The 18,011-nt window shown below is 42.1% G+C and overlaps 1 protein-coding gene across 2 annotated transcripts in view; it reads left to right on the top strand.

Annotated features, from left to right (window-relative positions):
- LOC136586445 (probable acyl-CoA dehydrogenase 6) overlaps nucleotides 1-18,011 on the top strand; it is a 94,090-nt gene that overhangs the window by 14,055 nt on the left and 62,024 nt on the right. For both annotated transcript variants that reach the window (XM_066584532.1, XM_066584531.1), the window contains one exon: nucleotides 2,935-3,055. In XM_066584532.1, the coding sequence (XP_066440629.1) occupies nucleotides 2,935-3,055 (121 nt within the window). The remainder of the gene's footprint in view (nucleotides 1-2,934; nucleotides 3,056-18,011) is intronic.

Raw genomic sequence — 18,011 nt, 5'->3', positions numbered from 1 at the left:
AGAAAACTGGAAATGATTGTGTCTTGCTCTACCCCCTAAGTTTGGGGCATGATACAATTGCTGCGCATCTGCCTTAATCGCCATTAATAAGGGTACTTTGTCAGGTTGTATGCAGGAAAGGAAAGCCCCATGTTTTTACAGTAATACCACCAAGACCATAAGAAAACCAGGGGTGTGACGGATGCATATCCACCCCGGGCTGAATCTAGTTTTTACATGTTTGTGCAGAATATTATATAATATTAATATTGAAGTTGTATTTTTGTTGGAGTTCCTTTTTTAACCTATAAAGACTGTGGAGGAAATAAGTCTTATGTGGCCTAAAAAGTCAATCCAATTCCCAGAGTCCCCACGATTATGCCAACTGCAGCGGGAGCCATGATGCTCCAAGGACAGCTATAGTGACCCAGGTCCTCACATCAGGCCCTTGTCCACATGTTTAATCATCGTGAGGTCCATTGTCTCTACTTGGACAGAAGTCTCATGTCCTGTTAAATCTCGAGCTCATTGTCATACTGAGGTGTCCAGGGCCCACCAGGAAAATTTATTTTGGGGGCCCATTGTACAGTCACATACAAATTTTACCGGATCCTTGTTCACAAATGCCTCGCCACTGTATTTTCCATATACCTTAACCCTTTCCAATCCACTGTCTGACGTCTGAAGACATTATGATTTAAGGCTGTACAGCTCTGATGTTGGAAGACATCCATCGGGGCTCTCTTACTGTATATTGCCAGCCTCTCTGCTGTCGGAGCCTATCCAACGTGTCACCTCATGCAGTACTGGCTTTAGCAAGCAGATAGCGCTGTTGTATAACTGCAGAAAAAGAGTAAGCCCCCTAGGAAAACCAGGATACAAACTGGATTGGAAAGGGTTAATAGAAAGGTGGCTGCATTTGCATTTGCCATGCCTCCATGAAAGTAGATGGAAAATGTAGCAGGAATTGGTAGACTCCCATTTAGCCAATATGTGCAGATCCGGTGTGCAGCTCATGCGGAGGGTGGCCCACCGGGGGATTCTCTTGTTCCCCTATGGGCCGGTACAAGCCTGCTAGGGCTCCTGGGTGGTAAAATCATACTCGGCAGAAGTTACTCTAGAGGTAGTCACCTTGCCAGCCAGAAACTGTCTGTAAAGATCACCTTGCAGCAGTTTAGCTGAGATTTATCTCACATAGTATGTTACTTTCTTGCACTCTGAACTCCTGTCTGTAGCAGTTATCTCTCCTGGCAAAAGTAATTCAATTTCTCAAAGCAGTTTGACGATAAGTGGTTTTGCCGTAATAGGATATAAAGGTGATTACAAAAAATAATTAACGTTAATATCCATCCAATGTGTAGTGTAACTCCACGCGCCCCTGATTTCATATATTACAAATGTGTCGTGATTGAGATGCAATGCCAGGAGCAGCCCAAAGGCAAGAGTGGCGCTTTTCTTGAAGAAAAAGTAGACCTTGTTTGTAATGTTGGACCATCCCTTAACCCCTAATTGACCAGCCATATCGGTTTGTACAGTGTTCACTAACGGGTGTTAGGCTCGGCTGCTATGTTTTGACCTAATCCAAGGTTGGCACGGAAAGAGCCATGTTCCAGATGTCAGGTGACAATCAGGACCCTGCATCAACAACTGTGTGAAGAGAAACCTCTGTTCCTGACCATTTAACCCCTTACATGCCGTGATGTAAGTAGGTGACAGTGGATGGTAGCTCTTCCTGCCATCCCTTGGCACCCCGCAATGTGATAGCGGGGTGCTGATGGATTCCCATGGCAGTTAGAGGTCTCAATAAGGCCTGAGGATCTGCCAAGCATATCAGCTAATCAAACCCTACCTTTGCTGATTGTAGAAAAGTACACTCTACTGCACTACATAAGTAGTGCAGTATAGTGTACTAGCGATCGAATGATCGCATCTTCAAGTTCGAAAAAGTTAAATAAAAGTGATTTTAAAAAAGAGGAAAAAAATTCCTACTCTTTCCCTACAAAACCCCCTTTGTAATAGAAAAAATAACAAAAATATATTATCCATTTCCATGTTCTAATAAGCCGTACTATAAAACCCCACATGGTTTAAGAAGAATTACTATTTTATATCTATTTTGCAAAACAATGCATTAAAAAAAATGAGGTTGCAGTCAGCCCAAAAAGGGACCAATGGAAACTACAACTTTCTGCAAAAATCAATACCTGACGCAGCTCTATTGGTGGAAAAATAAAGTGTTATGGATCCTGGAATGCGGCGGTGCAAATATATATATTTTTTTCAAAGCGTTTTTAACCCTTTGCAATCCAATTTTGGATTCAGGGTTTCCTAGGGGTTTTTCTCTTTCTGCCATTATACAATGGCACCATCTGCTGGCTAGAGCCAGTACTGCGGTATGGGACATACTGGAGAGGCCCCCCCGACAACAGAATGGCCAGTAATATACAGTGAGAATACCCTGCCGGATGTCTTCTGACATCGAAGCTGTACAGCCTTCAATCAAAATGTCTTCAGACCTCAGACAGTGGATTGGTAAGGGTTAATCTAAAAAAATAGTACCACATGAAAAACTCTCAAATTTGGTATTGCTGTAATCCTATTGACCTGCAGAATAGAGATAGCTTTTCATTTATACATTACGGTGAACCTCTGTAAAAGAAAACATGGTGGAATCTTTTTTTTTTTTTCCATCCTCTCCAAAAAATATTAACGTTTTGATAATACATTATATGTCCCCCAAAGTGGTACATTGGAAGATACAACTCGTCCTATAATATAAGGGGATATCGACGAATATATATAAATATTATGGCTCTTGGAAGGTAACAATGCAAAAACGAAACATATATATTGTTTGGTTATCAATTAGGCCGGCCACTGAGGGGTTTAAATTTTACAGTACATAATATACAGGAAGAAAAGAATTGTGATTCCTTTCAATTTCTCCATCCACAGATAATAGAAATCGAGATTAACCCTTTTGTAGACCAATGGGAAAAAGAAGAACAGTTTCCAGCACATCATGTTTTCAAAATTCTTGGACAGGCTGGGATGTTGGGAGTGAACAAGCCGATAGGTAAGACATTCTAGTAAGGCTATTATAGTGGTGGAATAAAAGGAACTTCTTCGGAATGTAGGTATTATGTAGTGATGGAAACAACTTGGAAAATTGGTTATACTCTACGGATGTTCCAGGAAAAAAAAATCTATTTATACGGGAGTTTGGTGCCAGATTATCAGAATTCTAATTAGTGTTGAGTGAACCAAAATAGTAGAACCAAAAACTTAGGTGCTTCATTGTGGCCAAAGTTGCTAAAAGAAGAGGAAATAAGCTTTTTCTTTCTTTTTCTTCTTCTCCTTTCCCTTTTTTCCTCCTTTGTCCTTTTTTCTTCCTTTTCCATCTTTTTTACTTCTTTAATTTTGCCTTGAAAATAGCTCAAAAGTATTTGGATACACCTTAAGGCCTAATGCCCATGGCTGTGAAGGGCTCCGCAAGCGGAATACTGCAGCGGAGCCCATCACGGCGCCCCCCCCCCAGAGACCCCATACTTATCTCTGGATTCGCTGCCCGACGTCCCACATGACGCACAGGCGCGCACGCGCAGTAGAGTGCGTGGCGTGCCGGCCACGTCATATGACATGCCCACAGTGTCACATGATGCGCCGGCTGCGTCATATGACACGGCCGACGGGGAAGCGGTTTCATGCTGTCTTCCGCTGCAGCGGAAAATAGCGTGACGGACGGCTTCCATTGACTGCAATGGAAGCCGTCCGCGGCAAATAGAACATGCCGCGGGTGAGTACGGGAGAATTCACGCTGTGGAATTCCGCACCGTGAGCATTGCACTATTAGGTTCGATAGAACCCAATAGCTGCGGGGCAACGCCGCGGATTTCCGCCACGTGAAACACGGCGGAAATCCGCCAGTGGGAATTAGCCCTAAGAGAGCTAAGAATGTAACATTTTTTAATGGTTTTTAGACAGCGTTATACGCCAGTCTTAGGGATTTTACGAAATTCCGGTTGGTTCGGAGTAAAGCAAACCGTTAGCCTAAATTTGACGAATCGGCCAAACCCAACTTTTCAAATATTCTGTTCTCAGAAGGTTTATCTATCTACAAAAAGAAAAAAGACATTATTTCAAAGAAGTACAGTAAAAAAGTGATAATCTATTTGATAAGTAATTGATAATGGTAGCCGTTCACCAAAACCACAGCCCAAAATAAAACAATAGCATAAAATACACTGCAGTCATTGTGGTTTTTATTTATGAGTCTCATAGTTTGTTTGGACTATTCCACTGTTTAATTCCGATATTCTGAAAGTTTAAACTACATTTAGGACGCCTCAATTTTCCCAGTTTTTATTGATATTTACACAGCTTAATGTATCAGATGTACTTTGAAACCAAAGCGTAGAACAAATAAATGACCCTTCGAAGTACCCGCCTCCAGCTGATAGAACAGCTGGATCGTTGTCTTGCTGTAATATAAACTCCTGACCAACTGAACGTATACCGGAGGGCAGGGGCGTAACTACAGGGGGATGCAGAGGATGCGGTTGCATCCGGACCTAAGAGCCTTAAGGGGCCCATAGGGCCTCTCTTCTCCAGTAGGGAGCCCAGTACTATGAAGAAAGCATTATAGTTGGGGGCCCTGTTACTGATTTTCATTAAGGGCCCAGAAGCTTCACGTTACGCCTCTGGCGGAGGGTATAGCATGGCTTATCAAAATGCTGTGGTAGTATTTTTTGTCCAGTGTGCCAGTCACCCTGTGCAAGCTGCCAAGTCTGGATCCAGCAAAAGGGCCTCAGACCATCACACTTCCTCCATGTTTGATAGTTGGTGTAACACGCTGAGGATCCCTCCTTTCACCTACTCAACGGGGCGCAAAAGGCCTGTTTGATATACCAAAGATGTCAAATTTCGATTAGTCAGTTCATAAGACCTTCCGCTTTTTGGTAGTCCACTGGAGGTGCTGCTGGGCCCAGGCAAGTCTTTTGTTTTCTTATTTTGCAATCTTAGCAATGGTTGTCTTAGGCTGAGTTCACACGGGGCGGAATTGCCACGGAAATTGAGCTGCATTTACTTACAGTATCAGCAAGGTGGTCCAGACTTTGAAAATCTCGGCCACATGCTGCAGAATTAACCCACACAAAACCCGTGCAGAAATCCGCGACCTGTCAATAATATCGCTGTCTCCGCTGAGGAATTCACACTACCCCCCCCCCCCCAATGAGGGGGTGAATTCCTCAGCGACCCAGGCGGTCAGCTATTGATGACCTATCCCGATGATAGGTCATCAATAGTATTTCTCTGGAAAACCCCTTTAAGCTGCGCTTGTAGATTTTGTGCTGTGAGGTGTCGATCGCGCAAACTGTTGACTCTCAAAAACTTGCCATCTGATCTTGTGGTGCCCCTTGGTCTGCCAGACCTCTTCCTTTCAGTTTCCTCCAGTTTCCAAGTGCCTTTGGATGGTATAGGAAACTGTACTGACTGCCACTTTGGCTTTCTTGGCAATTTCTCTGTAGGACAGACCTACAATTCTAAGGTTCTCAGGGTTCCAATTGTCTGTCTGTCGGTCGTCTTTGGTTAATTGCATTTTCTTGCTATTATGATAGCAATGTGTTCTATCTGAAGAGCAAAACTGTCCAAATCCTGCCCTAGAGGGTGTTGTAATGCCGTCTGTTCCAGCACTGATTATATAGAATCAGAGGGTTTGAAGGTAATCTACAGAAGTTGAGACACCTGTATGGAATAGTTTGCATCCAATTTCAAACCATAAGTGCTTTCTGTATTGCAGAGCAGCTCTCCTTTTTTTCAGGGAACACATCAAGCTTTTGGTTAAAATCATAAATTCAGACTTATGTTGCGTTTCAGGTTAGAATTTCATAATATTTTATGTTTTTAACTTACTTTTGAACAATTTCATGTTATTTTCTGGACTTAAATTGTGTAAAGCTACTAACAAATGGGTGGATTTGCATTGTGGAATCCGGAGCAGGTGTCCCCCTCCAGATTCTGCAGCATATACCGCCCACAGCATGCAATGGAAAAGCGATTTCCCCTGCACACGAGTGGAAATAAACTATGATTTTCCACTTGCGGAGGAAAAATCGCAGCATGCTCTATTTTTAGGCTGATTCCGTGCAGACTGCTTCCACTGAAGTCAATGGAAGCCGTTCGACCTGCGGCCTTTCTGCAATCATTGCGGAAAGATTGCGGAATCCGCGCCGCTAGGCAATGGCAAAATCTTTACTGCACATGTGCGCTGGATGGACCATCCGCAGTACAGATTTAGAAGATTCTGCACAGGTACACGGGGTCACCGGCCGCGCACAGGGTCAAATTCCGCTGTGGGATCCCGCATTCGGAATTCCGATCCGTTTATGTGCAGGCGGCCTTGGTGTAAACAATAACTGGCACAGTTGGTGTTCTAAAACTTTTAGCAGTAGTGTACATTTCAGTTTCGCAACTTCCTGGATTATTTGTCACATAAAGAATTTTTTGTGTAAACTTATCTATAGAAACGGTGAGCTTCCTGCGATGTAACATTTGATACTTTGGCATTATCCATTGTACTTCAAAAACTTTTTTCACCATTCTAAACTATTCCTATATGCTTTTCTATGAGTGTCCAATCATCTAGAGTATCTGATAATGTGGCCCATTTCATGCCCAGTTGATGCCAGATTGAAGACGTTTTACTGCATCACTTTCTGCTTTCTCATTACCACAACTGACCTATTTCTGAGGAAGTGCCAGTACTGGAGCCGAGTCAGATCTTGTGGTTTATATGAGATGTACATGAAGGAAATTCTGTCTAAGCAAGCCACAACCCAATCTACACACCTCATCGATAGACATGTTGTCTATATACCCCGAGGTTATAATTTACTGTACAGATGCAGTGGACCGTGCAAAGTGAATTTGCTGTAATGATGTTCTGGACCATATATAACGGAGGGATATATAAAATATAGATGTTCCTGCAGATTTAATGAGATGTTTGTTCCACTTTTTCTTCTTTTTACAAGTAATTGTGTAACGAGTTTCTGCCATTGATGTAACCACATACACAATAGACACAAATCAGGTTACATTCCTCAGTGCAGCTGCGTGCAACAGGAAAACTGCTGACAGAGCTGAAGGTGCAGGAGACGACAAGGTAAAGAGGATTATACTGAGTATTATATTATCCTAGTAACCCAGTTATCAGAAATCTCCTTTCTTATCTGTCTATCAGTCTACACTGAATGGCCACTTTATTAGAGACTAGAGATGAGCGAGCACCCAAATGCTCGGGTCCTCGTTATTCGAGTCGAGCTTTTCATAAAATTCGAGAGCTCTACTCGAGTAATGAACCCCATTGACTTCAATGGGAGACTCGAGCATTTTTGTATGGGACCCGTTTTTTTTTTTCTCTCTCTCTTTCTATCTCTCTTGTTGACGTGCGCAGCGTCGCAGCGGGAAGGGGGCAAAACTGACAGGTCACATGGGGGCGAACACGACGTGATGCTCGCTCGAGTAGCGAGCCCCATCGAGTATGCTAATACTCGAACGAGCATCAAGCTCGGCAGAGTACGTTCGTTCAACTCTATTAGAGACTCATCCAGTGGCACGTTGGACCTATTTTGGTTTCAGAACCACACCAATTTGTCTTGGTGTCCATTAACGGATATCCGAGAACCCTGGGTCTGCTAAGAAAACCTTCTCCACACTATTAGGCCATTCTCACACAGGCTAAAAACCTTGTACTGAGCCTCCATTGATTTCAATGGCACGTCTCAGACGAGCATTTTAGCGCTGCGTTTCTAATGCCCCGCTAAACGAACACTGTATGTTCTATTTTAGTGCATTGCAGTGCTTTTTAATCCACCACATTACCCATTGCCATGATGGGTTGCATTAAACTCTGTCAAGCCTGCTTGAAAGAACTGTTCCAAAACGCTGCATTTTTACAAACTCCTGAACTGATGGCACCAGATAGGAAGGGTTCATCAATTCATGCTGCTTGCTGTAAGTTCTGACCCTTCCAGAAGCATGGTGCAACAGAAATCTGGATTCATCTGGCCAGGTGATGTCTTTCCACTGCTCAGTGATCCAATTTTTGTACCCTTTTGCCTTGTCTTTCTGTTTCTTTTATCTAACAATAGTTCTGGAACCGGTCGTAGGCTGTTATATCCCATCCATGCTAAAGGAAGAACTAGTTGTGCATCAAACGAGTTTTGGATTCGACTGCAATTTGCTTGACTGTGTGCCACTTGTTCATCAGAACAATTCTTGACATCCTCCTCTGACTCCTTTCGTCAATAACTTCTTTAGATCCTCAGGATCTCCTTTCATTGAATGTAATTCCTCAGTCACAACATTCTTTGCGTTCTCTCGGTACAAGAAAACCCCACAAGTAGAATCCGGGCACCGGCTAGTCTAACACCGATGATTAGGCCTCATTGGAAGTCACTCAGATCGCTGGATTTTCCCATCTAATGTGTATTCACACTGAAACTGATCCACGGAAATCTTGCTCATCTGATTTTATGCCGCACTCCGGGGTCACGGGTCCAATTTCCACACAGAGATGCTCCAATTGCGGAAAAGCTGGTTTTTGTAATAAAGCTGTCTATCATTAAGACCCCAATATTCAGCAATATCCACAAATCCTCCTTCTATGAACCCAAGTGATAATAGTAGAAAGCAGCTCTTGTAGAACATCATAGAACAGTTGGAAATACCACATTTCCCTGCAGCGGCCACAGTAAAGGCCAGACTTAAAGCGGCAGCAAGTGGGTCTATACACTTCTGTATGGCCATATTAATGCACTTTGTAATGTACATCGTGCATTAATTATGAGCCATACAGAAGTTATCAAAAGTTTTATACTTATCTGCTCCGTTGCTGGCGTCCTCGTCTCCATGGTGCCGACTAATTTTCGGCCTCGAATGGCCAAATTAGCCGCGCTTGCGCAGTCCAGGTCTTCTGCTGTCTTCAATGGGGCCGCTCGTGCAGAATGCCGTCTCCGTGTAGCTCCGCCCCGTCATGTGCCGATTCCAGCCAATCAGGAGGCTGGAATCGGCAATGGACCGCACAGAAGCCCTGCGGTCCACAGAGAGAGAGGATCCCGGCGGCCATCTTCAGCAGGTGAGTATGAAGACGCCGGACCGCTGGGATTCGGGTAAGTACTACCCGGTTTGTTTTTTTAACCCCTGCATCGGGGTTGTCTTGCGCCGAACGGGGGGGGGTTAAAAAAAAAAAAAACACGTTTCGGCGCAGGACAACCCCTTTAACTTCCTCCTGGAGCTTGGAAAGTTGGGCCCATGGTTATCAGCTGATCACCAGACAATTGCCCGTTTCAAAAAGGGTTAAAATGGGATAAACGGAGAAGGAAAAGTTTCTTCTTGTTACTTTGTTTATTTTTTTGGGGGGGAGGGGGGGTTGTCTTTTTTTTTGTCTATTTTTTAATACTTTATTGCAATCCTGTTCTAATTTACAGAGAAGTTCCAAAGTAATAAAACAAGAGCTTCACATCCCATTGTCGATTCTGAGGGGTTTACCAACGACTCTCCTCCATAGATTTCCTTGTTATTTGCTTGCACAGTAATTTAGCAAGAAAATGATTGATGTAGCCGCTTCTACATCCCACACAGCAGCCTAGAGGTGTACGGAATATTTCAAGTCACTCCAGGAACTTTTATAAACTCCTATAGTGTCTTCTAAAAAAGTTAGTGTCAGGAAGATTGATGTGGAAAAAGGAAGGACGCCCCCACAGAATGCACTTTTGTAGATTTATTTTCTGGTTTTCTGTACAAATTTAGTATTAACTGTTTCATGTAAAGTCACTTGTATTGCAATTGGAAAGCCCTATGGTTTGTCTTAAAAACATATGGGCCAACAGATTGGATCAATTGAATCCATCCTTTATGTGACCTGCTGGCTGCACTGTATTGTCTGCATGTTCTAATAGCAGAATATAAGCAGACTTTAAGTAAGTGAGGCAGAGCTGCAATACCAGACATGACCTGTAGGCAAGAATGGCGCTGTTTCTGGGAAAAAAATACCTTTTTTTAAAAAAAAAATCTCATAAAACCTTTAACTAATTCCTTAATATAAGTATACGTCATGTGGGCACGATAGCTGTATGGAGTTGGCTCGAGAGCCAAGGGTAATTTGTACTCGGCAGCTATCGGCTGTTTCTGACAGCTGCCAACAACTGTTATGATCAGAGTTGGCTCCAAACATAGGTGTTAACTAAGGCTGATAGCATGTCTAAACAGCCAGCTGGAGGGGCACGCCCCTGGAATGTTGCCGCCGAGTGCCAATGGGTTAGCATGGCACCCTGGAGACCAGTGAAGGCTTTCAGGGCTATCATTCATGGATTCCTATTAAGCTCTGCCTGTAGTAGTGCTTACTAGGCAATACAGAATATTGCTACAGGCTGCAATACATAATCATTGCCGTATAGAATACAATCGATCACAAGTTCAAGTTCCCCTATTTCATATAATGGTTCAAATTCACAAAAAAATCTAAAAAAAGAAAAAAAAACACGATTTGGTATCACTGTGTTCATAAATGTATTAAATTATCACACTATTCCACATGGTGAGCACTTTAAAAAAACATGAAGTACAGAATGCCGGAATTGTTATTTCCCTGTCTCCCCCCAAAACAGAATTATAAATGATCAAAAAGAGGTATATATCCCAAAATGATATTAATAACGACATCTCACAAAAAAAGGACCCTGTATACAACCCGACTGATGAAAAAAGGTATAAGTCTCCGAATATGACAAAAAGCTATTTTTGGAAAAGAAAGAAAAGAAAGTTTCTTCATTTTTTTTAGCAGTAAAACGATAAAAACTATATGACTTTGGTATTACCGGAATGGTACTGACCCAAAGAGTGAAGTACATATAGAATGTTTACTGCATCAATGCTGTAAAAACTACCCCCCCCCCCCAAAAAAAATAAGGTAATTTCATTTTTTTCCACTTCCCCGGTTTTAAAAATGTTTAAAAGTGTATTTTAAACAATATGGTTTTTCTGTAAGTCAGGAGCTTCATCCAAAGCTTTGTGTCAAGTATGCACCAGAGGTGATGGACATGCATCAGACCCTCAAAATGGAGCCTCTAACGCATTTGTAAAATAGCCTAAGGCCGCCTTCACACGGGCAGGAAAATCGTCCAAGATTTGTGCGTTGTGACTTGCACAAACATGAGACCCATTCTTTTGAATGGGGTCATAAACACGATGCGATGGGGGAAACAAATTGTGGCATGTTCTACCTTTCCGTGAGCTCATGCATTGTAGCACCTATTGTCTTCAACGGGGCTGATGGCAGCATCACACCACATGCTAGGCACATGCGATATGAGGTCTCCCATTGGGAAAAAGTGAGAGAAGCTCTGCGATCATCCGCTGCGGCCGAGGATCCCTAGATTCCCGAAGTGATGCCAAGCTGATTTGACATAAAAGCGCCTCGCGTCCGCCAGGAATTCACATAGCGGGGAGAGCGATATGGGGCTATGATTCACGCCCTTGTGAAGTTAGCCTGAGGGATTTGCATCACAAGTAGTGAATATGACCCCTAAACTACTGCAGACGCCAGACCCTTAAATAAATACAGACCCCAGATTAGACCACCTGAACGAATACAGACCACCGACCAGAGCCACCAAATAAATACAGACACCAAACCAGACTCTCTAAATAAATATGGACCCAGACTAGACTCTGTGGTTAGTCATCTGCCCTGACCCCTGCATCAGGACCCTGTCTAGGGTGGAACGCATAAGTGAAGCGAACTCCAGGAGTGCAGAGAGGTGATATTTTGTCAGGATGTGGTGCCTAGGAGATTTGTCTGACATCTGGGAGGTCTCCCCAAAAGTGTTCAAGAAACATTTTGGGAATAGCTTCCAAGTTTCATCAACTTCTTACAAATAAGAGCAGGTCAGGCTGGGATGGAGAATGACAGGATGTGATCTCGGTTAAGTCTCATCCTTTGTAAATAAGTGAACCATCTCTCATTACTTGACTGTACTCCCCTGTGTACAGTTAATGGGTGTAGAGGACCCAGCAACAACTGTTTCATTTTACTGCTTTGGGCTATAAACCTTCAACATCAAGACCTCTCCTCACTGGGTATTAAAAACCACAAGAAAAATGCTGCTGCTTGCTTCGTAGATAAAATCTACTGTGATGAAGGCTAAAAGTTGAGTCATTATTTGGTACATTGTATTGGGGCTGAATGCTGACAGATATGGTTTATGTGACACACGAATACAGGATTTTGCAGTCTGTAGAGTCTTCTGTGGATCTTTTTCTGTTCTTTCTTACCTCTTTCAGAATTGCCCATTATGCTCTTAACAGGATGCCCTCTCCTAGGGAAGGTAGCGACATCTTGAATTTTCTCCATTAGTAGATAATTTGTTTAACCATGGTACATCCAGGTCTTTAGCGATCCTTCCCAGCCTTTTTCCAGCTTCATGTATCTCTATAACTTGGCTTCTGCGGTATTCTGAAAGTTGTTTGCATCAAGTCACGGTTCCCAATAACCAATCTGTTTTGAGAAGAACAGATTTGTCGGTAACCAGGCTTTGTGTGCCTTTATTTAATGGACCCCTGTGAAGCTTCAGTTCCAGTCTTCTCTCCTTTAATGGGGTTGTCCAACTGTAAACTATCGATAGCCTATCCTAAGGACAGGCCATCAATAGTAGATCAGCTGGGGTCCGTTGCTCAGGACCCCACAAGAATCAGCTGTTCACCAAGCCAGCACTTGTGTACTGAGCTGTTTTCTGCACAAACCAGATAGCTCTGTTTTCACTCCAGTGGCCCAGCTTGGGAACTGCAGGACAAGTTCCTATTCATTTCAATGGGAACTTGACCTGCAATACCAAGCCTGGTCATTGCTATAAGAATGGAGCTGTCTGCTTCTTGTAGAAATTGGCTCAGTGCACAAGTTCTACAGCTGATCTACTATTGATAAGCTGTCTTGAGGATAGGCCACCAGTAGTTTATAAATGGACAACCCCTTTAATTGAAACACCTTTTTCTAATTCTCTCAGAGAGAAGTCATTAAAGGCATTTTCTACTGCGTTATATTTAATAATATTTTAATATGCTGCCCATGTCCAAAAACAATAAACAAACCTATATTCACCTGTGCTGGCTCTATGCTGCTCCAACTCTGCCTTCCCATAATCCCCTGCGGTGCTTTGTTTATAGACTGCGGTCAGCCTATTCATGGGGTGTGACAGGCTGCTGCAGCCAATTACAGAAATCAGTGGCTGACCTCTGTGTAGTCTTTCCCCTAAATCACAGGCTAAAGCTAGTCTGCCCAGCAACAGCTTGCTTTGGATTGGCTGTTTGCTAATAAATTCCTGATTGTTGGGAGGGTGAGGAGGAGGATTGGTAGGAGGCGACGGCCATTGCAGGAGGAGCAGCTATGGAGCCACCATTGACAATACCATCTCATCCTAAGGCCTCGCAACAGCTATACGTCGCTCGGTCGACGCACTCTGAGGTCTGTGATTGGCTGCAGTAGTATGTGATGTTCCATTAAAGGAGGACTAAGGCCTCATGTCCACGGACTCGCACGGTTTTCCCCATGCAGAATACTGCAGCGGATTCCACCCGGCCCGCAAGCATGAGGCCAAAAAATACAGTATACTCGCTTGTCCGGACGCTGTGGGACTCTCCTCTGTCGAGGACGAATCTTCTTTCTTCTGCCGGCGGGTGCTCTTCGGATGCCAGGGGAGTGCCGGGTGTGTGCACCGTGCCATCTTTTTTTTTAAACCCCTGCTGTCTCGCGGCACGGACGCAGTGTCGTCTGTGTTATGGGGCGGATGGCTTCCATTGACTTTAATAGAAGCCATCTGTGCGGGTAAACCGCACAAAATGCAGCATGCTGCGGTTGTTTTCCCACGCGTGCGATCCGCGTGCCGGGAAAAATTGCATCCGCAGGTATTTAATTACCTGCGGGTGCCCAATGATTCCCTATGGGCGCAGATCACGGGAGACCCGTGCAGATTTAATAAATCGATTTACCCCGTGGACATTGAGACTTATGGGGGCTTTAAGACCAGTTATGGTGGCAGAGCAGCCTTGCACATGGCCAAAATAGTTCACAAAAACGAAAGCAATTTAAAATTTGCGGAAATAACTGTGAAGGGGGTGGGGCCATTTTGAGCAGAATACTATATAAAAAGGAAATTTAAAAAAAACCTGAAGTTTATTTCAAAAAGTAAATGGAGAAAGGTTTTCCCCATGGATGTGACTCCAGAACAAGTACAATCTCAAAAGTTCATCTATGTTATAATTAGAATCCAATAGGCGTGGCTGGAGTTTATTGGCCCGACCGGATGCAGGATTATACGTTTTCATTCCCAACATGCTAAACAATCTCCTTCTGAGCATCAGATTTAGCTTGGATGGAGTTTGCTGTAATCTATTGCACAGCCATCCTGTAATGAGAGAAATATGTTGTCCCTGCTTTGCTCCAAACTATCCAGTTTCATTTTTTTTGGCTGACAGACAAGCTCATCTTTTGTTCTGTCAGCCTGTTATTTTCTTCTGTCAGTGACTCCTTGTGTAGAAACCTTCCTTTATGCTGCAAATATTTTTTGTATCATGTCAGAACACTTTCTGAACAAAGGAAACATCTGTGAGCATCTAATACAAATGCACAGGATCACAGCTTTCCTCTAGTAAAATGGCAAAAAATAAAATCATTATAAAAAAATATCTGAAAACAAAAATAAAAAGTGTGTGTGGGGGGGGGGGGGGGGGGGGTGAAAAAATAAAAATGTAAAAAAATCAAGCAAAAAACTAAAGGAAAAACACATTGAAAGCAAACTTTAAAATATAAAAAAAAAGTAGACCAGGGAAAAAAGTAAAAAAAAAAAAAACAACTAATTATATATATATATATATATATATATATATATATATATTTATATATATATATTTATATATATATATATATATATATATATATATATATATATATATATATATATATATATATATATATATATATATATATATATATATATATATATATATATATATATATATATATATATAGAGAGAGAGAGAGATTTAAAGACAAAAAAATTAAAGTGGGGAAAAAAGTGGAACGTTGGTTTTGCATATTTTTTTTTTTTTGTTGCAAAAACAGCACATTTTTTGTTTTTGTGACGCACTAAGGTAGAAAACACAGCATCCAGATGTTTGCTATAGGTCAGAAGTGAAATATGAAAAGCACGACAAGCATGGTGGCTTTTTTTATATATCCTCACTTTTGCTGTTTTTTTTGGGTTCGTGGTGCTTTTTTTTTTCAAATCGTAGAATGCTCTGGCCTTTGTTCTGGCGTGTTTTTGTTTGACTTTGTTATAGGCAAAAGATATTTTAAAAAAACCAAGACACACGTATTACTACAAAACGCCACAAAAAGAGCAGTAAGAAAACTCATGCATCATCCAAAAATCGCATGATGCTGCTCTTTTTTACGCTCTCAAAAAAACCACTAGGAAAATTATGCAGTTTTAGGGCGCCCATCCACTGGCGTTTTTTTTTCCCTGCGAAATTCGCAGCATTTTTTTCCTGCAGGGGTCTATGGGACTTGTAATGTTAAAATCGCGATCGCGCAAAATCGCAATTTACCGGGTCTATGGGACTTGTAATGTTAAAATCGCGATCGTGCAAAATCGCAATTTACCGCGATTCGCGTTAAATTGCGATTTTGCGCGATCGCGATTTTAACATTACAAGTCCCATAGACCCCAGGAGAAAAAAAAAAATGCTGCGAATTTCGCAGGGAAAAAAAAACGCCAGTGGGTGGGCGCCCTTATTAGAAGGAAAACTAAAAAGGGTGAAAAAAAACTCTCAAAATGTAAAGAATAAAACTTAGAAAAAAAAAGCAGAAAGGAAAATAAAAATTAAAAAAATGTAGAAAACAAACAAATTAAAGTGTAAAAACAAAATCAAACTAAAGTTAAATGTAAAACGCAAAATTAAAAATAAAAAAAAATAGTTAAATAAACAAAAATCAAAGCGTAATAGACAACAAAAATATAAAGAATATAAATGTAAAGAATTTAGGACCCCCACATACGTGCATGCGCATATATACACACGAAACACAATGCACAATGGCAGAATATGTACTTAATGAGAAAGCATGCCCTAAATATAAAATATGGCTAGATAGCAGAAAAAATATTTCTTGATGTTTGGCTTCAACGATGCTTTAAAAAACTGCATCACCATCCAGCTGTCAGAGACATGAGCCAGAAATACAGTTTGCTCACTTCATCAAGCCCTCTGAGGCTTACGAATAAGAGAGATGACAAACCGCGCCGGATATTATACAGCCCTGACCGGCACTTTGATATAATGTTCCGGAGGAGCGCTGTGGAGAATTTGTGTATGGAGATACAAACCAATCACACAGCACAATAAAACAAGTCCCGCTCTAGCACTTTATCAGTTGGCACATCGAACTAATCTGCAGAGATGTAAGTACCTTTGTTCTGCAGCATCATGTGATATCGTAGGTCTGGATTTTGTGTAGTGCGGTCCTTGATCTCGGATTTCTGTAAAGAATCCCGCGTCATTTCTCATGTAAACGTCTCTCCTCTCGTACACATAATGCTGCCGCTTTGATGGCAAAAAGGTTTTTGTTGCAATGAAATGGATTTGATCATTCATGGGATTTTAACCCTTTCCAATCCACTGTCTGACGTCTTAAGACATTATGATTTAAGGCTGTACAGCTCCGATGTTGGAAGACGTCCGTCGGGGTTCTCTTACTGTATATTGCCAGCCACTCTGCTGTCGGAGCCTATCCAACGTGTCACCTCATGCAGTACTGGCTTTAGCCTGCAGATAGCGCCGTTGTATAATGGCAGAAAAAGATTAAGCCCCCCTAGGAAAACCGGTATACAAATTGAATTGGAAAGGGTTAAAGGGGCGGTCCAACATTACTTAATCCTTGGAAGTAAGGAGTACCTATGGGTGTGATTTCAGGAGGTGCAACTGACCCCTGCTACTTATGGGGGCCCAAAGTCTCTACCACATAAAGACACCAGTTCTATAGGTTGAGTCTGTCGCAGATATTGCATTGTGCTCAGGTTACACCTCTAGGTTTTCATCAGTGAAAATTAAAATCTTTTTGGCCTTTTAAAACTCTTCCCGCTGCAGCCCTTTTTTTCTTTTTCTCATTTTCTTTTTCCTCTCCACTCTCAAAAAATCATAACTCCTTTTTTTCTGCTCACATGCCTACCTGAGGGCTTGTTTTTGCAAAACAAGTTGTACTTTCAGGTGCGTGTGTGTGTGCGCGTGTGCGTGTGCGCGCCCTGCAGCTTTTATTAATACCAGTTTGGCTACTTATGACTTTTGAGTCGCTTTTCATTCAAATTTTTTTTTCGATACAGGTTAACTTGTGTGGGAGCAATGTTGCCAAATTTTTATTTATTTTTAATTAGACTTTTTTAAAATTTTTTCTAATATTTGAAAACCTTTTAAACCTATTTTTACTTATTTTTATTTTTTTTGTAAATCCCATAGGGGACTTGAACTTGGGATCATTTGATAGTATAGACTGACTGTACTGACAAGCATTCATGGTAGCTCTGGGTCCTTCAGAGGGCATGACACCCCCAGCCCATCACACTGCAGAGTGGCTGTTTGGGACCCCTGAATGCTGATCAGGGTATATAATGCCACTGCTAGAATTGACAGCGGTATTTGAAAGGTTAACAGCCGTGATCAGTGTGAACGTTGATCATGGCTGTTGCCAGTGGGTGTCAGCTGTCTTTGGGTGACACCTGACGGGCACCTTTTATTCACGTCACACATCGAGAAGGGGTTAACGAACAATTCTAAACTAAATTCATTTAGTTTATCCTGGAAAGGACATTTATTATTAAAGCCCTATCTGCCAGCTGAACTCAGCCAGTCAGCATTACTAATAACATTCCCAGTGATGCTCATTGGCTGAGAGCAGATGACTGATTGGGCTCTTTCCCCAA

Source organism: Eleutherodactylus coqui, chromosome 12 (genome assembly GCF_035609145.1).
Source record: "Eleutherodactylus coqui strain aEleCoq1 chromosome 12, aEleCoq1.hap1, whole genome shotgun sequence".
In the NCBI taxonomy this organism is placed as follows: domain Eukaryota; kingdom Metazoa; phylum Chordata; class Amphibia; order Anura; family Eleutherodactylidae; genus Eleutherodactylus; species Eleutherodactylus coqui.
This window is presented reverse-complemented; position numbering and strand designations above follow the sequence as displayed.